Source organism: Magallana gigas, chromosome 4 (genome assembly GCF_963853765.1).
Source record: "Magallana gigas chromosome 4, xbMagGiga1.1, whole genome shotgun sequence".
In the NCBI taxonomy this organism is placed as follows: Eukaryota; Metazoa; Mollusca; class Bivalvia; order Ostreida; family Ostreidae; genus Magallana; species Magallana gigas.
In genome coordinates this window covers 17,884,388-17,906,523 of record NC_088856.1, presented here as the reverse complement: position 1 = coordinate 17,906,523, position 22,136 = coordinate 17,884,388, and the positions used below count along the sequence as shown (strand labels likewise).

The following is a 22,136-nucleotide window of genomic DNA, read 5'->3' as shown; positions in this document are numbered from 1 at the left end:
AAAACAGTATATTTAATAGTAAAATTGCTGAAAAATTATATAAATAAAAGTAATTAACCTTTAAATATTATGAAGTGCTCAAATATGGTCAGGCTTGATCAAATCTATAATTAACCTGACTGAGGGCTCCATTGGATTTAATCAGCCCCGACAGTATGTGATCACCCCATAATACTGAAAGAACGATTCCTCATTCCATAATTAAAACAACACGAGATTGATTGTTATGCTTTTATTCAAATTTAAACTGAAAAATAAAAATAAGCAATGGGACATGGATCTATAATATATGCATAAAGTACAAATCAATAGTATCACTTCACGAGACACTGGGATTGTGCATCGAGGATAAGATTAGATTTCGGACCAGTAAGTCGTTTTCTTTTGCACAAGTCGAGATTAGGGCCCTCCTTCTTGCACAGATATGTATACAGTTTTTCGGGAGGTGTTTTTCTTCAGGAGATCCGTCTTACGTAAGTTGGAATTTTCTATACCTGAGACAGCATACCTTTCGTTGTAAGTACCTGTGGATTAGAAGCAAAGAAATACCCTCATAAATCTCATTGTGAACAAAATTCTCAACGTTCGATTTCACTTGCGCATGTAGCTCGGAAAAAGGAGGTAGTAAAGGTCATTAGTATAAAGATTCACTATTATTTATTGGTTGAGGGAGACTTTTAGAACAATGCATATAAAGTAAAATGTACACATCATATAAAACGATTTTTTTGGATTTCACATCATAAAATGTACATCTTACTGGTTCAAGACTTAATGAATTGGAGCAACAAATAATTGGCAGCACTGACCTATTCACTAGCACCTAGTTGAGGGATGTCCCCGGGGTATTTCTCCTCACTCTCACTGATGGCCGCTAACCTAGCACTAGCCTCCCGGCTCTCTTCCTCCACCATCAGCACATCCTTTGGACTTAATGGCGGACCCTGTAAAAAAAAAAAGAGTGTTACATATTTCATTAATTATCATTAATATCCAACACGCTGAAACGTTTTAATTTTTTTTTTCGGTATTCTTTGTGCACAATATGATATGAGTGTTCCGGTAGCCCCTACCCCACCCCGCATGATCGATATGAATGGCGTTGATTTTATTGTATATATCGTTATGGTTGTTCAACAGGACCTTAAACTGAATGGTTGCTGGCACCCACATAATATTCAGTTTCCTAAGACTGGAATAATTCACTAATAATATGTAAGTAAACACGTGTTAAACCATTAAAGATGTGCAACTTAAGTACTTAAGTGTTTGGTGATTTTAGGCGCAACAATGCTAAACTAATCTTTATATCCTGCGCTATCCTGCGAACTTTTTTTTAAATAGACATACCCCAACTTGTTGATTTAGCTCTTGAGCAATGACCACTGCTTCATGTATGGTAAAGTACAGACAGTTGTAGTCGATTGTCTGGTAAAACTCGGATTTCTTGATTATTTTGCGGACGTCCTCTGAAAGAAAAGAATAAAATTAAGATTAACAGAATACAAGCTGCATACTAACCGTTTGTCATGCAGATGCAAATATTTGGTTTTGATTCCAAAATAATAACATTCATTTTCCCCCGAAATTCTGAATTTTAATTCTAAGAATACTTTTCAGCAATTTTTTTTTGCAATTTAACTTTTTGCGCTGAGACGATAAGTAAACACATTTTTCAAAAAAGCGCAACACCCTGCAATTAATAGGTAACAAATTGAAGCTTGTGAAGTCGAGTACATGTAAAATGCACACAAAGTATTCAATAAGAGCTTGCTCACCTCGACAGCCCGCTAAAAAGATTTTGATACCAACTTCTTTGTAGTCCATTATTATCTAAAAAATAAATATTCACAAGTATGAGAAATTTACTGGATTAAAATCTTGCTTATTTAACCTTTGTTTATTTTCAGCTTACTTTATAAGCATTCAAATGAATATTTTTATACTCCATCATTTTGTAAAGGATCAAGGTCAACAATGCATAAGGTCAGGGTCAAATAACTAATTACAAATATGACTGGAGAGACGTTTTTATGTACCCTGTCACGTTATCGTCTTTGATCATTGATTGCATTTGATAAGTTTAGTCTTTTATCGATGTACCGGTATAGGTTTTTACATTATTCATAAAATCAAACAAAATACCTGTGAGAGGATCTTGACAGCCACGCTATCGACGTAACTGATGACGGAGAAGTCGAGAACCACGGTGTGCACGGGCGGCACCCAAGCGCGGGAAAACCTCGTCTGCATCTCGCCGTTCTCTAGCTGTAGCTCAGTCTGCTGCTCCTCTGTCAGAGATTTGTCGTCGTCATCATCCTTCTCCACGTCTTCCTCGATTGTGATCCTCTTCTTCATCTGCTTCTACATGGAAAATATAAACCTGTTATTTAACGTTTTAAATCTTGTATGAAATATAAGATACTGTGGTTTCATCAATTTTCGTTGATTATACCACATTTCGTGATTTTTTGTTGTTGAGTTGACCCGAGAAATTAAATGTTTATTGAATTGCAATTTCTAATAACATATTGTATAGAAAGGATAATTGTCAACGAATTTACGTATTCTTGAAACTAAATTTTAATAAATCCACGAAAATTGATCTCCATAAATACTGATGAAATCACAGTACCAGTATTTTCTTTTGTACCAAATGGATCTTTTTTATAAACCCCCCTCCCAACTTAGAATTAGGAATCAATGTACTTTCTGTGTACATGTATAGATCTCCTTACATACTAAATGAAATATATTTCTGTTGTGAAAATTTGAATGTACTTTCTTTGGATGGAGTGGATCGTATCACACGTACTGTATCATTTATTCATGACTTTGTATGAATGAATGAGTGAAATTGAAACAAAGTCGAGTATACGTTACAAATTGCTTCGTACGGAACATATTAATGGCAGCTGATGTCATAATATCAGGAAGTTGAGTATAGAGAAAATCTTTGAAGACCGTAATGGTATTAGATTGATCAATAATTCTGTTTGCGCGCCTTTTGTAATTGAACAACAACGATGGTTTGATTCATGTGCTCTTCAAAAAATACACTGTAGCAGTCACTTAAAATATATTTTTTTTTCTATGTCAATGATTATATATTTTTTTTCCATAATTTTGTATATTTCAATGAAGTAAGTATTGTATTAAAAAAAACAACAACTTAGTGAAATCTCTCTTTTTGCACATCCTTGGTTAAACAGATAAATTTTTAGATATCTAAATATTGAATTCTAAATCTATCTCTTTATCGATGTTATTTGTCGATTATTCTGTAAGCATAAATCGATACCCTCAAAATTTAGCGACACCTTAAGTATTTATAAAATGTTTTCCCCCTGGATTCATACACACCACTTTCAATTTCTTAACAGCTGTTGTAAACACTTAAACCACGCTTTTTTCAATTTATTACTCATTTTCACTTCCCTTGACCACCCAAAATGGCGGGAGAGCGACATTTATTTACCTTTTCCTTTTTGAGTGCCGCCGCTTCCTCAATCTCGGCGAGCTCGATCTCTCGTTTCCTTTGTAGCAGTGCTTTGTACAGGGCCTTCTGTTTTTTAGTTTTCAGTTTTTTGGGATTGAGCCCCGTCCTCTCGTACAGTCGGTCCCTGAACTGTTCAGCATTGGCGAAGTACAGGTTACAGTCAAACCTGAATATCTTGATTCCCGGAATCTGAATCAACTGGAATATATAGGGACACACGGTCAAGTTCAAAAGTAAAAAAAAGAGGGGTCATTTTAAAATGTAAATAAATTAAATGAACAAGTTTGTTGTATGCCTTGCAAGAGTTGAACACTATGAATGTTTTATAAATTAAAAGATCAGTTACAAGTCTGATAAGGCTTTTACTTAGGTACATGTGTATTTTTAAGAACGTTTTAATATTTCGAACATATGTCGACAGTTATTTTTTTTTATTTTTGAGAGTGATCTCCCCTATCAGAGAGAAGGAGTACCTTAAGCGTGTTATAAGTCTGTTAAATACTCACAGTTCGACTGAGTTTGAGATCTTTGTAAGCATTTGTTCCGGGCACCCGCCCCATGGCACAGATATAGGGCCTACAGTGATAGAAACATTTATCATTTTAATCTGAAAAACGACAATGACCCATGGCACATATAAACCTGTCTCTATTCAGAGTTCTTTTTCAATATGCTCAACCGTATTTTTTTTAAATATAGGCTTTACCCAAGGTTTAATTAATAAAAGAATTTGTCTCGTTTGTAAAACAGAGCAAACTTATCAACAATTCAGGCATTGATTTTGGCAAAGAACACGAGCTTATCCATATAATTATACATTTATCAAACATTATCGTTATTATTGAGTAGTATTCATTTTAATAATTGAACCCTTTGGGGGCATACTTGTCCATGCATTCTTTACATTTAATGGCTTTTTTGCAAATTAAGGTGGAATAACACATCGTCACAAAATGGCTGACCTCTGATCGAAACGATATTTCGTTTCATTAAAAGAATTTTTTGATGAGAACATGTAACTTACTCCATAGCCGAGTGGATAAGGTCTCGGTGTTGCGACCCGTAAACCCCGAGTTCGAATTCCGCCGGGACATTTTGTAGTTACTTACTGAATTAATTTTTTTAGATAATATTTTTTATCCCCAAACTGCAAATTGTTCTCTTATTTGACATATGTAGAGTTTACTTATCATTATATCTTTCATAAAAAATTACTGTAAATATGAATGATTTTTCTAGGTGTGTTATTCCACCTTAAGAGTTTTCATGTTTTCAGTAAGATGGACATCTCTTCAACTTAATCGAAGTTTCACAGATTATGAATATTTTCTGCGCCTGTTCATACGCGAACACCAGTATAGACCTACCTCTGAGTGTTTCTGAGCACAAAGTAGAGGGCAAAGATGACCCCTACCATCAAACCGAGGCCGGCATCCAAGATTATGGTGGCCAAGAAAGTCACAAACCAAACAGCCTACAAACATAACAAAGAAGCAATTACTTATTGAGAACGAAATTTCATTTTTTTTATATGTACAATGTACATGTATATGCGCATGAAATAACAATGTTATCTGGAAATGAAAGAAACAGAAGTGAAATTAGGATTATTGGAGCAATTTTTCTTTTTAAATATGACGAAACATATCCTGGGTTTACTGTAAAAAGGTCATTTTCTGGTTTAAATGATATACTGTATCAATGGTTAATTTCGCCACGTGTAATGTTCGCCCTTCTACATTTGCAATTAGTTTTGCCCCGTCTTGAATTTGCCCAGATAGCAGTTGTGTTTAAAAGGACATAATTTGATACACTGGAATTTGCGAAGTCAATTCGCCCGCTAACAACGAGGGCAAAAGGGGGCGAAAATAAAACGGGGCGAATATTTCCCTGTGTATATATAGTAACCACCTAGTAAGATTGTGCCAAATGGAACCCCATTGCTTGATAACGTACTAAAAACGTACCAGAAAGAAAATGATACGATGCATATAGCTAGACTGTATATATGTATATGTACAGTTTACCTTTAGTATTGGAGATAGAAAAATCAACTATTGAACTATTGTTGTTATTTTGTTTAATGCAATCGCCTCTTTTATTTATTTTTTTTAAGTAAAAACAAAATTAGAGTAAATGAATATATACAGATAAATCATCGTGATACATAATTATGGAGACTCAATAAGGGAAATTGATGTGAGATGAACTCAATAACAAGAAGTGCATTATATAGTGTGTAGAACTGTTATAGATAACTGGAGGTTCCAATTCAACAATTGAGGTATGTTCTAGGATTTTTTTTCACGCTCGTCAAGCTTCTATGTATAATTTATAACACTAAAAACCAATAGAGCTTTCAAATTGCTAGAGTTGCTTGTCACCAATCGTTAATCGATTTTAAAATTTTCTTTGTTTACTCCGATAACTGTACAGCTGTATGCTTCTACAAAGTTTATGAATTATTCAGGTCTTCGAATTGAGAAAATGCAGGAAAGTTTCTACTTTTTGCAGCATTTGGATTCACTTTAACCTTTTTTTTTTTTATCATTAAAGCGATAGAAAAGGAGAGAAATACTTCTTTTTATATAAAAAGTTCTACGTTATAAAAATATAATAAAACTTTACTTTTTTACCTCTGAATCCTCCATCTAAATGATGAAAATACATCGCCATCCATAGGAAAAATATCGCAAAATGTTGTTTTAACACACGGCGTTGATTCTCTCTGTTTTATTTAAACAATTTACGTATATACAATTTCCAATATACTATTGTGACATCACATTATCAATTCCGAGTTTTCCAATATTTAAGTCTCCGGGTTTGTTAGGAGGTCTATACGGAACAATCGTATATTGTGTTCTGGTGGGTTTTTTTTAAACAATGATTTTTTAAACAGAGAACTAATGGTCCGAAACTGTGTACACAGCTCTACAAAGTGGCAGGGACCCGGACCGTATTGGGATAGAAACAGACACGCGTATAAGCCTGGAAATGAATAATGAACATGGAGGACAATATATCCCTTATTGTTTAGCATTGTTCATTCCAGAATTTGTTGAATATACGGCCCTGACTTTGAGATCGACTTGAAACATGTTTGCATCTCATTAAAACTGCATTGAATTATTAATTGTCACGTTGGGTTTGTTTTCCGATCAAGGCTTTTGCATATCTAGATCTTTTCCTCGTTTACTGGTACAGATTTTTTGGTCAATAGTTTGCAAAGCATTATTTGAATTAAACGAATTTACTAATGGTTTATCTCTTTCGGTTTTTGTGTTTTCCCATGTTTGAGAACAATTGCTTTTTTTCGCTTATTGCACTGTGTCAGTTGAATCACCAATTTACACAGCAAACAGTTGTGTCAGACGTTCAGTTTTGAGCCATCTGATTAATTTCAGTTTATGACTCTACGGTGACTTGTCACGGTAAATAAAATCCATCGGTTATTGTGTATAATCAATTAAGTGATTGTTTCATCGCTTAACAGTTAAAATTCAGACTTTGTGCACCAAATCTATGTGCTCCTCCATTGCAAGCGATCTTTTCCTCAATGTGATCTCTTTCGCCGTTATTCTACAGACAGCACATTTTCGTAGAAATTCAAGGAATTAAAAGTCTAAACGTCTTGGTGGTTCAAAAATTTGCTATTTACACAGAAGGTGGCGATTCTGCGACAACTATTCACCTGTTTGGCTCAGTATATTTGTCGTCTGCTTCTCCAATCAGACAGAACCATTTGCTCGGAACAGTTCCAGCTGGATTATTTTTTTAGATCAAATCCATTTAGAATTTACTTACAAAATCTCTCTTGCACAGCCGCCATAGAAACACCATGTCATGGAACTGATGGAACATCCCTTTGAGTGTGACGATCACGATACAAGCCAGGATACACTGCAAAAATCACAAAACAGAAAACTGGCTAGAACAACGTTTATAGCCAACACCGCTAACTACCATTCAAGAGCACGTAGACATAACAACAGGAAAATCGTGCGTCAAAGAGACTCAAAGCACGTTTTAAAATATTAATTCTACCCTTGAAGAATTGAAGTGACTTTTTGACTTATTCAATAGATATTTATTGACGCATGACTGAGATAGCTACTATAAAATGCTGCAGCACGGGCATTTTTTCTTTGTCTTCGGCGTCCTCCCTTGACGCTCTTCTTTGTCTTTCATCTCACCATCCCTCCCGCGTGTCTTAGGGATTTTAATAACCTGAATATCGGCACACAGGCCTGATGAATTATTATTACACCCTGAACCAGGACATATGTAGTAGAGAGCAAGTTCTGACAATAGTCTAATTAATATAATATAATCATTCTTTGACATGAACCTAGAAAGTTTATTACGATATGCCCCGAGAGAAATGTCGTACGGTTGGAAAAGAGTGCTCCATTGAAAAAGCTTATAATGGCAGTCGATATAATCTAGGTGCTGGAAATGCGAGACAGCCATATTAAACAAAAGGTATTAACAAAAGAACCATTTATCAGTCCAAAGATACATACAATCAGTGTAAAAGCATCCCTGTATGCTGCTAGTATTTGCTAATCAAAATATTCCTAAAATCTATTGTATTCTTTTTGTTTAAATATGCTGACATTGCTGTAATGGTTAAAATGAGGCCTTAAATTGGAGTGACATATTAATTGAGATAAATATAAACCAATGTAAAAGGAAATAGATTCGCTACGATCTCGCAACGATTATTTAAAAAGCCGATCAATTAATTATGAACAATCGTTGAAATGAATGTTGGTCAATTCCCACCCCCTACCCTACCCAACCAACAACCGACTAACCAAGTAAAAAAAAGAACAATTCTAACGGAGAAATCGGTTTCAAAATGGGGGAAATACTGTTAATTTATTTTCCTTATCGTACTATTGTACTCAGCTGATCTTGCTGTTTTAAATACTAGCGCGTACAACAATATGCTTCACTTGCGGTCCTGGAAAAGACACCCCTATCCTAAGCTTAGAACGGCATATTATCAATAGTTTAGTATTTCGATGGCGTAATCAATTTTCGAAAAATAAACCCGTGTTATGGAATTGAATTTTCCAAACAATAAAACGAAACATATTTGATGAGAAAATATTGATCTTCGTAGGAAAAAATTAAACCGTGACAGCTTACTCAACAAAAATCGATATATGAGATTTGTTTTTAACTATCTCTGAGATCATCAGATAATTTGGGTTCAGAATTATGAGTGCCTGTTACAAATTAGAAGATTAGTTAACAATTGCTAAATGAAAATGAGGACTACATAAGAGATCAAACGTTACATCTAATTCGACCTGTATATTGAAGAAGCAAGTTGAGATTTCAATTGTGAGTGACGTGTACTCGAATGTAGTTCTCAATATTATATATGACAAGTTAGTAAGATAGCAAGAAAAAAAGGATCTCAAAACTTTCCGATTTACTATGATTTAAAGATGGACTGTCAAAATTAGATTTTACTGTCCGAATCCTATCGGACATTTCATCGGGCTGTTTTTACCTGCAGCAATTAAGGTTTTATGACAGATAAAATCATAAAACAAAGTCGAACTGCATTCTCAGTTATAACAAACTGACGGCTATATTGGGTATTTTTTCCCTGAGGAATGAAAACTTAGCATAACCTTAATTGAAATAAATGTTTAACAAATAATTAAAAAAAAAAGGATCCCAGTAAGGTATTTAGAATATTGCTTATTTGTTAAAAAATAAATTGGAAAGAGAGGGTTTGTGATTGGTTGATAATAAACACGTGTTAGGGACGTGTATATATACTCACGTTTGGCAGACTTGAAAACATGGGTCCAATGTAAGCTATGACGATAAAAACAAGGAGGGAGGACACCAGTCCCACTACCTGGTCAAGAAATGAAGACATCAAACAGTGATTAAGGTCTTAAAACAATAATGTCAGAGAAATCTTAATTAATGTGAATGGTGTTCATGTTGTAAAGAATATTGACCGAGAATAAACTGTGATGTATCAAACTTTTTTTTATATATAAAACGAGTTAAAAAAATAATCGCCAAAATGATTTTAATTGTTTTGGATATAATTAAAAAAGAAAAATGGCTCAAATCATTTATTCTTCGATCAGGCTTTATTTGTCGGAATTGTTTAGTATTATAAGGCGACCGATACATAATATACAAGATCCTACGGTTAAAATAAAACGGTAATTACAAACAAGGCATTATTGTTATGAAAAGTTTTAGGTTAGTTTTTAATTGGTCAACAATAAATTAAGTACAATTATTTGTGTTGGCACCCTGCATAAAATTTAACGGCTTAATAAACGCAAATAGGACATCATTGAGTTTTTCGGGTAATACAAAATGATTTATTCTTTAGCATTCGTATTCTTCATGGTAATAATTGGTTTTTTCTTGTAAGCAGATTTTGTACGTTCGATTTTGAAATTTCTTCGAGAAAACGTTAATTCGAGGAAAGTGTTTTCATTAATATAATAACATTTCACTTATCTTTTTTTTTTACATTTAATTTCGAAGACAAAACCAACAATATATCCTGGAAAATTGTTGTTCATACTTAAAATCACAGTAAATAGTTCATGTAAAAAAGATACAATCAATTAATGCATTTGTAATTTTTTAAATTTAGAGATATGTATTTATGCGAGTTGGTCTCTAGCATGTTTAGAAAAAAAAGTTTCTTACCTGTGTTTTCCCGCCAGAATTTTCCTGGACCAGACTCCGGGAGAGAGAGGCGGAGCAGCAGAAGGACGAGAACAAGGCCCCAATCACATTACACAGTCCGTTAGCGACCAGTTCCTGGAAAAAGGGGTACATAGAAAAATTATGATGTGGAGAGAGAGAGAGAGAGAGAGAATATATTCCTTGTCAAAGATTTACATTTTCCCTCCTGTTCATTGGTTTTATCAACGCCTAACTTTAATTTAAATCTTAAATGTTGTCTTTGAAAGGTTCACCTGGTTTGCATTAACTTCTTCTTTGTCTTTCTCTGCCAATATTTTGGCCATGGCATAGGATGTAGCGAAGGCAACAAAGCTCACAGCGATGGCGTCACCAACTACGTCACCAATGAAGCCAAGGTGGGAGAGCGTGGGCGGAGGAACTCTGCAAAATGAACGCAAACATAATGAAGTCTTCTTTAAGTCTTTAAATGAGAAAACAAAAGAATATCACTATGCAATTGCTTAAGAAATATTGTGATCCTGCATATATGTGTAATAGCCAGATCAAGAACAGCTTTACATGTCCATCACAGGCGGCTATCAGTGAAACAGAATGATGAACCTTACCCCACAGGAATGTGACCGACAACCTCAACATCGAATTTCTCGTTGATTTTCGTGTAATGGGAAATAACCGTTCCAGCGATTACCTTGAACGAAACAAAAAGAAAAAAATCAAAAAAAATTTAAATGCGTTTTAAATTCTTTCCATAAGCGATTTCATTCTTTAAGGTTAGGCCTAACAAAAAAAATTGTGTGTTTAGGGTAACACTGATGAAAAAATTAGGTTAGGTAGGTAGGGATTTCTTTTTTATTTTATCATATTTTTTTTGTATGAATCCTAAGAATGTTTGTTTTTTTCATATTTGAAAACGTATTTTTTATTGGAAATAAGATAAAATTCACAATCGGATAAAATCAGACATCTATTACAGTGTTTTCCCCAGAAAATTTTTGAAGCATGGGGGAAAGTTTGTCAGAGTAAGAGCGCGGTGCGGCATTAAAGCGCCTAAGCCGGCGAAATCACTGTGTGTAATAATATAACCATTTGATGAAACGTACTACATGATATGTACTATAACTGATGCATTTTCATGAAATCTACATCAACAAGTATCATTTCAATTCATAATTATATTTTAATATCTGTGTATATTTAATATACAATTTTTCTGTTTTTTTCTGGCAAAACTAATAACATTTTTTTTCAAAATCAGTTTTTTAAGAGGTTGGTCCTCACAAGTTTTCAGGAAACACAAGAAATATAGATTCACATGGCAGCTTAACATCAGCTTCTGTCCCACTCCTTCTTCTACATATTATATAGAAGAGATTTTTTTTAGGGGGTGTTGAACAAGAAATAGGCAGAACAAGTCAATACAATTACAGCAAACTTGATTCAACTTATTCTGGGCAGTTAATATTTCTTGTTTAAATTGGGGGTTCATATGAAAGTTTCTGTGATATCTTGACACCAGTCCCCCTCCCCGTTTACATGTCTGTACACAGTCAATCATTTTCATAGGCATACAATATACGATGTTTCTAGTCATGTGACATCGCTTCCGTGCATTTCTGCAAATAACTGTAGTTTTTTTTCCCTTATTATGTACATTTTTTCAAGTTTCCAATATCCCTGCGGCAAATAAAGAGTTCAAGCATATCGAATCCAAGCTAACACCATCGAGTGAACATTGTGCTATTTTTAGATCTTGGAAAATCCACAACATTCGATAATGGCGGAGATGTCGAAAAAAGCACATTATATTAAAACAAGAAGTAATCACGTCTCTATTTATGCATTAATCACCAATTAATAAACTTAGTTTTAATATATCTTAATCATAAGCTAAGTCCTTAAACCGTAAACCACGTGTGCCCCCTTGCTGAGATCGATGTCGAAATTAACTGCGCTCACTGCGGGTGCAAGTGTTTTTCTGAAGTTTGAGCGGAGAAACGACAACTTTATATCTACTAATTACAGTTAAGATGTGTAATAATTGGAAAAAGAATTTTGCTTTGAAATAAACATGCATAGCGGGAAGCATGGCGGCACTTTGTGATGCATGGCGGGGGATCTTAAATCGGCCTGGGGAAATTTTTAAAACACTGTCTAAAAATGGTAGGATCGGGCCATTTTTGTAGGTTAGGTCGGGTTACCCGAAACACACAACTTTTTTTTAGGCCTTAATACTTCCATATAGAAGGAAAGTTGAAGGTATTTTTCTTCAAGTTTTGCGATCTATTGTGAATGGTTTGGAGTACTAACCACGAAGAGTTCTACTGGGATGGGTACAGGTAAGTTCTTCATACACGTCGGGTTATTATTGATACCTTCCTTGATCAGAATCAGGACAAAGATGGTGGTCACCGAACCCACGGCGGCCACGGGGTTGACCTGATTTAGGACGGCGAAGAAATCTCGGTAGAACTGTAATTCAAATCAGAAAAAATATTGATTAATCGCAAAAGACATATATAAATATATCAAACAAATTTACTAAGTTAGAAAAAACCCGGAACATAACAAAAATTAACCATATTACATGTACATATGGAATTAAACATGAAACATGATTTACAAATCCTCTAGATCTAAATTCACATCGGTTTTAAAATCAATTTTAATTGCAGCAAATCTTACTACTCACATAAATCATTTTGAAAGCACCGTGATAAGAAAACACCTGGACACCGAACAGGTATTTGACCTGACTGGTGAACACGTGGATGGCTGCCCCGGTGGTAAATCCGCTGATCAACGGATCCGACATGAAGGACGCCAATCCGCCGAACCGGAAGCTCCCAAGGAACAGCTGTCAATGACCAAATGAATGTTCAATTTTAAACTATGTCACAAAGAGAAGACGCGGACATGTTTGTGTGATTCTTAGAGTTGATTAAAGAGAATACTTTGTACATTTGTAAGCTGTCTTGATACATAGCAATGGTACAAAGAATCTGCATATATATGACCGTGTTTCAGGGTCATGAGGCTCTCTTAGACGTAATTCAGAATTTGAACATAACGTTAAACCTTCATCATACATTTAAAATTAAAAATACAACAGAGGGGTGTTACGTATTATGCTGCTATTAATACATTTCCCATTTGTCGTTGATATACATAAGTACATGTAAATTAGAAATTCACAATATATAGTGGTCTTACTTGTATAAGGCCAGCCATAAACGTCACAGACATCGCAAGCCCCACTCTAACACGGAGTTCGTCGTCTGTTAGGTCCGCCGCGGTGGGATGATGTCTCGTGGTGGATATGAGTGGAACCTCCGTGGTGTTCGCGGTCATTATGGAGTAAGCCGTTTCTGCTGTAGAGTTTATGATTGGCGGGGCGACGGACGGTGCCATTGTTGTGGTAGATATGTGGGGTCGCAGGTATAGGTCAGCTTTCTCCTGCACCACTGCCCCCACCATTAGACTCGTCACGGCGTAAGTTCCTGCATGAGGATTGAATTGTACAGATTTACTGAATCTACACGACAATATTCAATGGATGCAGTTGATTGTCATTTATTTTTCTTAATTTGTCTGAAGCTGAAAGCCGATTTATTTTTTCATCATCATAAATTGTTAGGAGTATATTGCTAAAATTTCAGATATCATTGATTGAAATAAATTAAAACAACATTTTAATTTTTAATGAAAGACACATAGAGACTGTAAACGAAAAACTGTTAAAGATAGGACTTCATATATTACTTAAACAAATTTTAAGCTTCAGTCTTCTCTGTATACATGGCACAAATTGCAGGGCATTATTATGTATTTACGCAAAAATAAATCCTTTTAAGAAAGATATCGATAAATCCATTAGATAATTCAGCGTTACTCACCAATGGATATTTTCTTGGAGGACCCGAAGAAGAAGTAGAGGATGACGGGAAAGAAGCTTGTATACAGGCCGTACACGGGGGGTAGGTTGGTCAGGAGTCCATAGGCCATACCTACAATACACGAATATACCAGGGGTCAGACCAAGGCTTAATCATTCAGTAAGAGACGTTTGATAAACAAAAAATGTGCCTGACGGTTCGTGCGCTGATTCAACTCATGGTTGGGGTGGGGTGGGGTGGGGGTTGGCGTGGGGTAATGTTTCATGGTAGTGTACTAAGTACTGTTAAAAAAGATAGTATTCTTTGAAACGGAATTTAATTGTGAAATACATATACATGTAGTTGATTGACTCAATCTTTTTTTTTATTCCAGTGTACAAATCTCTAGCTTTGTGCATAGGCTTTTTTTTAAAAAGGCTGGCGGGTAAACAAGTTATAATTACCCATCAAATCCACTTAGGATCTTTTCAAATTGTTATATATAGTCCAAAAAAGATCCAAATTCCAACTTTAAGAAATGATCGTATTTGAATATTTTGCACAAAACTCTTCCTTATCCTGGAGCTTCGATTGTCCAAAAATGACGGTTAAATTTTAATCATTTCTTATTATCCAAAGCATCTACATGTAATCGTTTTAGAAACCAGATGATAATCTACTTTCTCATAAGATATGAATTTCAAATAAAAAAAGTCATGCAATTAAAGTAATTGTGTGTTTTGAGAGGCTTTAATTGCTGCAGTTTTATCAGATAAGACTCGTTTGGTGTGACCCGAAGCGTGATTAACACGTGTTTTACACGTTACAGCTTGATAAACCAGTTATGTAACTTGGACTGGATTAAAATTGAACATGCAGTTTATTGATCTTTCTGAATCGTAAAAAAATATTATTTTATGTAAATTACGATAGAGTCACTATAAGAATTTTCTACGAATATGAAAGAGTAATACGAATAAGCAAACAACACAGTTTTTACTGATAAAGTGGTATTCTTTTATGATATGAGAACTGTTATTTGCTTGGCGAATCAGTATCCAAACTATAGCAGGCTTTATAGACAATTTCCTTTATATCTTTTTTTCAAATCATGAATGCATAAAAGCAAATAGGGTGAGGTGACCTTGACATCACTCATTTTTTTCTATTCTTTTTTTTCTAGCAACTAGTTTTGATAAACCATCAGAATTACATTGTAACGTAACATACTATTTTATAGTATGCGGTAATTGACCGACAAAATGTGCACGGTAAAATATAAGGAGGAAAAAAAATCGGCGGGCGATTTATCAAATTAATGGGGTGAACAGATTAAGCGTGAAGATCGATATATCGTTGATAGAAGAGTGATCTTGTCTGCTCTCTGATCGGTGACCGTAAAACGTACATGAGTTAGTGTCCTGCAAGCTTTCTTATTACTTGCATTATACATGTATATATTTACTTTATTAAACCATTAATGCACATCATTTCAGAAAGTATGATCAAAAAATTGTACAAGCTTTCTAAAAAAAAAAAAATAATTTTCATATTGAATGAATGAATGAATGCGTGTACGTCTTCACATAATGTAGAAAAATGTCATGATTAAGTTGATAAAAAAAGTTTAAAATAGGTGGATTCTTACCTTGAGGTATGTGGATGATCCCAACGGTAAGACCGGCCACGAAATCCGCCAGCAGATACTTCCGAATACTATATTTTTTCATAATCCCCCAAAACGGGAAAAGTTCCGTGCAAAAAGCGCGGGAAAGCTGTCGTGTGCAGGAACATTTTGGAATATTTTCTCCGATTTTTTTCAGCACACGTGAAAATCCAAATGTTGTTTTGATATTTTTCCGGACTTTTTCTTGGGATTTCTTCAGAACCTGTGTGCGGAATTTCCCCCTGGGACGGTTCAGCTCCATCAGCGTTTTACGAACATCTGGGTCCATGATATTCAAATTACGCCACAATGCAGAGAAATAACAATCTGACTATACCATGTTCTCTTGAGACAAATTATGAGACTTTCTATTTGCTACTCAAAGTTTTTGTGCACTCGCTGGGCGCTCGACGAAGGTAACGTTTGGTTCGCTACATTTCACAAATCCCCAAAGGCGTCACAGAAAATCAGCGATCAACGATTAATTTATCTGTCACTGACAATTGCCATGTTTTGTGGAGAGTAAGTGTTAAAAATTAACCCATTAAGGCGAGGACAGGCAGAATTAAGACATTAATCATCATGAAGTTATAGGGATAAATAACTCTAAGTACTGTTATCTATATCAGGATTAGGACATTAATGTTTTGAAATAGATTATTGAAATATGATTTTGATTAAACTAACAAGCCTGTCATTTTCAAATGAATGATTATATGTACTCCATTAAATAGTATTAGAATAATCAGTAAAAAAGAGATACATGGACAAAAATGAATTAATTCAAATGAGAAAACGTTCTTTTCTTTGTTTGTCAATTTAAGCAAAATATTGAAAATATTTATTTAGTTTTATTTAACACAACCAATTTTTATTACACTCAATTTGTCTATAACCTTGAATAACAAAGCAAAGAGAATATATGCATATAATTCATAGAAAAAATCAGATTTTAAATTTATATCACGTGCGTCAAGTTACCCCTTTGGGGACGGGTTGGTGTAAGTTTGATTGAAATAATTTTTATATTTTTTGGTCAAATTGTTTCCTGCGTTGATACATGTATGCAATATAGAATACTAAGCAAAGAGAGATAACTGAATTTCATCTTTTAAGATGGTATATGGCTCTTGTTTAGCATATTATTTACTTCATCATTATGTAAAAGTAACTGTATGATAAGTTATATTACCAAACCTTTTATAAAACATTACCGTATAATAATTACAATTTTTGCGTAACATGGAACTGAATTCAATCTATTTTAGTTTCCTGTATTTTTTTGTGTCTAAATTTTTTTAATAAATTCTAAGATCTTTTTATAATTTTAGAATTCAAAGCTCATTTATAAAACCGGAAAGCATCTTTCATTGCCAATTAATAATTTCGCCTATGGAAAAAAAATTAATATTTCAAACTACATAAATCGTTGTTTGCGACAATCCGTCCTTGGTTCTGTTTTTCGTTTCCAAAGTTTTAGATATATTTTTTCATACAGAAGTAGAAATTTTTCTACTTTAGGCCGAATTATTCATTAGCAATGTACTTTACATGTACATATACATGTACCAATACCGTTATTTCAATATTGCTATTGTTTATATGTAATAACCTATGCCATAAGATGTATGTCTTGTGCAAATAAAGAATATAAAAAGAATACTAGAGACGAGCTCGTTGCAAGCAACGATTAGGTCTTCCGTCGTAGCTGCGTCATACTTGTGACGTAATATAAAAATTGATACCTGACCATGGTGCAATATTAGATGTATAAACACTGTGTAAAAGAAACAAAGTACATGTATATAAGCAAATACAGATCTTTAAAAGTTGTCTGAAGTTTGATGATTCGCCGCATGTTGTTTTTTTGCATGTGCATTTTATTTTGAGAAACTTATCGAATCATCATAATTGACTCAATATACACAGAATATGGACGACGATTATAATCACACAGTGGGTATGCCCGGTATGAACGTAAAAAGACCAAACATTTTACTCGCATTTTTTATCGAAAGCAAGGGCCAATGAATCTTTTAGAATGTATGCGGAGATCCTGGAAATTTTACAGGGGGTTCTGAAGAATAATTTTGTTTTTTGAGGGGGGGGGGGGGGGGGAGGGGGCATGCGCAGATAAGAAAAATTTTCCTGGGGTGGGGGTTGAGTGTCTGACGGTTATTTGAGTTTGCCTGGGGATGTCCGAGGCATATTTTTGTAATTTTATATTGTACATGTAATGGAAAGAAATTTTGCGGGGGTTGGGGTGGGGTCTGGAACCCTCACCCTACTCTTCTTGATTCGCGCATGGGGAAGGCCGATGCCGGTAATTTGACGGTAATTTTAACCATTTTTATTTAATTAATCATTTTCAAAATTATCGGAATTCCAATATTACCTTTAAACGCAGTTAAAACTTAAAATACGAACCATTTAGTCTTGGTGAGTATTCGGCCAACATGCGTCCGCGTACGAAAGAAATGGCAATATTCAAGAAATTTGGATGGACGATCTGGGTCCTAGGTCGTCCATCGGATTCTTTTTCAGACTAAGAGCTACAGAACTGCACTTAGAGAATATCAAACTGATTATGTTTATTTATTTTGTCTCAAAGAATCAGTTTTTTAAATAAAGTTTTATCTTAAAAAAAAAGAAATCGGGCACAATTTTCAATGTTAGCATTTTACAATTTAAAGGTCTAATCAAATTTTGAATGAAGTTTCAAGATACTACTCTTCGTTGTTTTATACGAAATATTGCGTGGAAAAAAGATTTACATCGCATATATATTATAGAACTAATTTCTTCTCTTTTTTATTTACATCAAAATAAATCCAAGAAAAAATCTAAATATTTTTTTTTCCTTTATATGTGTTAATGAAAACGTTGATCAGCAAGGGCCGGTTCTATGTCGTGCAAGCACCTACTTAATAGATTGTTACACGGATCTACCACGATGACAAATATCGAAAAGGCAATATTGTGGGTGAAGGATGAAAGTGTAGTTTGTTTTTTAGGTTTATTTTTGATAATTTATTTATCTGGATCAATTTGGTCTGTTGGTTTGTTTTGTTTATTGAAAAGGGGAATAAAGAAAATGAGTAATTTCCGATATGAAGTCAAGCATATATTTTCATATTATCATTGACTTAAAACATGTTGGAAAAAAGAAATATTGCATCAAGCAGTTAGTTATTATGCGCAGATTATGCATTCCTCTATGGTTTTCACAATTGCATGTATCAGTTACTACACGTATTTGCTTACGGAGAAATAAATCTCCAAAGAGATGATATAGTTATCAGTTAAGTTCCAGATTGTCTTCTGCACATGCAAGCACGTGTGTAATCCTGATTTAAAAATAGGTATAATGTCCGGGGAGGGGGGGGGGGGGGGGTCATCGCAACAAAACTGTGTATAAGCGTACTAGAGTGTACATTGTTAATTAATAATTGATGTTGAATTGTTATTAACAAACAAAATCATAAATTTATAATAACAAACACTAAAATGCCAGGGAGTTCTGCTGGACGCGATTTCATTTGTCTTCAATTAATAGAGTGTAGGGATGCCCGCCTACTTAATACATATGCTCACGCGTCAACAGATTAAAAATGACTGTATTTTGGATTTATAAATCGCTCTAAAACATTCGATCTGATATATCGTTGTTAACAATTCAAAACTTTGAACGATTAAATTTGTTTTTATACCTAGTTCCCCGACCCTCACGGAAAAATCCATTCAGATCAATTGAAATTTCATTTACAAGACTCCGCGCCAGAATCAGGATGTCTCATTCATTAATTTTTTCGTAGTTATAGTGGACGAGTCCAAAATAGGAATTTTGAGACACATCATACAATGTGAACATATGCCATGAATGCAGTTTACTTTGCGTCTATTTTCTTATTTTGAGAGTCCTTTTTATCATGTTTATCATGGCTTGAAAATGACGGAAGGCCCTTGAATGTTGTTATCTTTATGCAGGCACGTAGCATCCTTTTTGAAAGTGTGGGGGGGGGGGGGGGGCAGACTCATCCAAAAAATCTTGACAAGCAAAAAAAAAAAAAAAACTCCCAATTTCAATCCTAATTTCCTTATTTTTATATAAATTTTTTACATCCTTGATAATTCAATTTTTTATAAGCAAATTTTAAAAAAATTAGTTGCTGTGAGAAAAAGTGGGGGGGGGGACCCACAAGCTTGAATTGATAATTGCCTGAGGATGCATCTTTAATGTGTCAACATTTATATTCATAATTGATGAAAACGTTATATGGGATGTAATAAGCACAATGAGCAAGAGTGTTCAATTAAAAGGGCATTTCACATTGCACGTGTGTAATCCTGATTTAAAAATAGATTGCCATATTTGAAAGGTCAAAAAAAAAAGAGGGAGGTGTCATCGCAAGATGATACACATTGTCTAAGTAGTACAATGTAAGTAATAGTTGGTGTTGGATTATCATCATTAACAAAGAATCATCAGTTTGGATTAATTAAAACAAATATAAATTCATATAATTGGAATATTTACTGGAGGGGCTACGTACAAGTAATTCGCCGAAGTGGGGTACGTGTGACCCGATTTTCGATCAATTGGGCGATTTCATTCATCTGGAAAAGGGTTTCACTCGCGTGTACAAATGTAAATGTACATCTAACAATTGCTAGTCAATTAAGTGTGTATGTTAATTCGATAGATTTCTTCTAAAACATTCTATCCAAAGTATAATATATGTAGTTATTAGTTGACACCCTCCCAGTGGATCTATGCCGATGGATCTATCTGAGATCTCAGCTGTTGCGTGAATGGTAAAGAAAGACTTCGCGCCATAATACGTCTCATTCATAATTTTGGCTCGCCGATTAGTGGGCGAGTCCAAGTTAGGCCAGAGCACATGATGTGTAGATGGTCTTACCCACTCAATTTTCTTAACTGGTCATATAATAAATAGAGATATCATGGATCTTTCACTTTTGTCGGAGCATGTAATAAATGGAACCAAAAAATAAAGTAATTCTAATTGAATTAAATTGAAGTTAAAATGTAAATACCCCCTCCCACCTACGGATTAGGATATTCAAAATTCCCCATTTTTTAAATTCCTTGTCAAGATTTTTTTTTGATGAAGCTGCCCACCTAAACCCCCCCCCCCCCCCCCCACACACACTTTCAAATAACGATGCTACATGTACGTGTTTGAATATCCTTTCCTATATGGTTAGAAATAACAAAATGTCTTTGATTTTGCATCTAATATATAACAAATTCAATTTTCAATTTGGCTGTTTGAGATTATTCGATACATGTACATTCCTAAAATGATTTAAAATAATGAAATGATTTAATTTCCAGTGATATACAGGTACATGCACTCGATCGAAGAAAAAGATTGAAATTGCTTCTAAACTCTGCACGTTCAGTTTAATAATTTATGATCCGCAGCGAAAATTAAATTTCATTTCTTATAAGATAGTCTAATTGATACATGCATGCTTCCATTGAATAAATTTGGGTAGTCAGGCAAGCTTTTTGGAAAGCTATTGCTATGAAAAATTTCGGATGGTACTCAATTTTTCCAGAAGGAGAGCTACATATATGCAGCTAAGGTAACTAATAATGCTTCCGATGAAATACTTTGTTTAGTAATGCAAGGTTTTAAGAGAGCAATACTTATTTGTTTAAAAAATAACACCCTAATACTTCGCATTTCATTCGCTGTTTGTAGAACAAGCAGAACCAGTATCAGTTCGATCCCTATCGTATGCACATTGTTCGAATTTAATAGCCCTTGCATTGGATTGCTTTGCATGTACAAAATATCTTTTAAAAATTCAACACTGAAAGTGTTTATCTATATGGCTATTAATCTATATGTACATGTACACATAGCGTACACATGTGATTCAAAATACCCCAAACGGAAAAATTAACTTATTGAGTCTACATTTTATAGAATTTGCAAAAAATACATTGCGGGTCTGAATGTTTGTTAATGTGTCAATCTATCAATATACAGTTTGTTAATTATTTTCGATTGCTAAGGCTACATCGTTTTTGATGAACATTGAACAACATTTTTTCCCTGCCATTATTTCCACGGAAGATAGCGAGTACAATTATAAAGCACAATTTATTTAATTATCTCTTTAATATTGTGTACTAGTATGTAATAAATTATTTATAAATTGCTGCCGAAGGTTGTTTGGTATTTTCGTTTGTAGATGCATTGCAAGTAAAAAACGTGAAACGCGGGGCAAGTCATAATTAATACATGTATCCCTAATAACCGTTACTTAAAAATAGCGGCTTTGGATTCAAATATAATCGTATACGAATATTAAGTTCACTTTTTAAAATCATCTCCACGATGATAATATCATATCCATC

At 34.2% G+C, this 22,136-nt stretch overlaps 1 protein-coding gene across 1 annotated transcript; it reads right to left on the bottom strand.

Annotated features, from left to right (window-relative positions):
- Positions 1-217: 217 nt before the first annotated feature.
- LOC105337646 (prestin) lies at positions 218-16,355 on the bottom strand. Its single transcript, XM_011442477.4, has 18 exons — positions 15,725-16,355; positions 14,098-14,208; positions 13,415-13,701; positions 12,894-13,058; positions 12,512-12,673; positions 10,810-10,892; positions 10,477-10,624; positions 10,205-10,318; positions 9,306-9,383; positions 7,307-7,402; positions 4,867-4,973; positions 4,006-4,075; positions 3,479-3,697; positions 2,146-2,364; positions 1,779-1,833; positions 1,351-1,469; positions 810-944; positions 218-524 (listed from the first exon to the last, which is right to left on the bottom strand). The coding sequence occupies exons 1-17, from the start codon at positions 16,029-16,031 to the stop codon at positions 810-812; spliced, it is 2,475 nt and encodes an 824-aa protein (XP_011440779.3). The 5' UTR covers positions 16,032-16,355; the 3' UTR covers positions 218-524.
- Between the last annotated feature and the right edge of the window lie 5,781 nt (positions 16,356-22,136).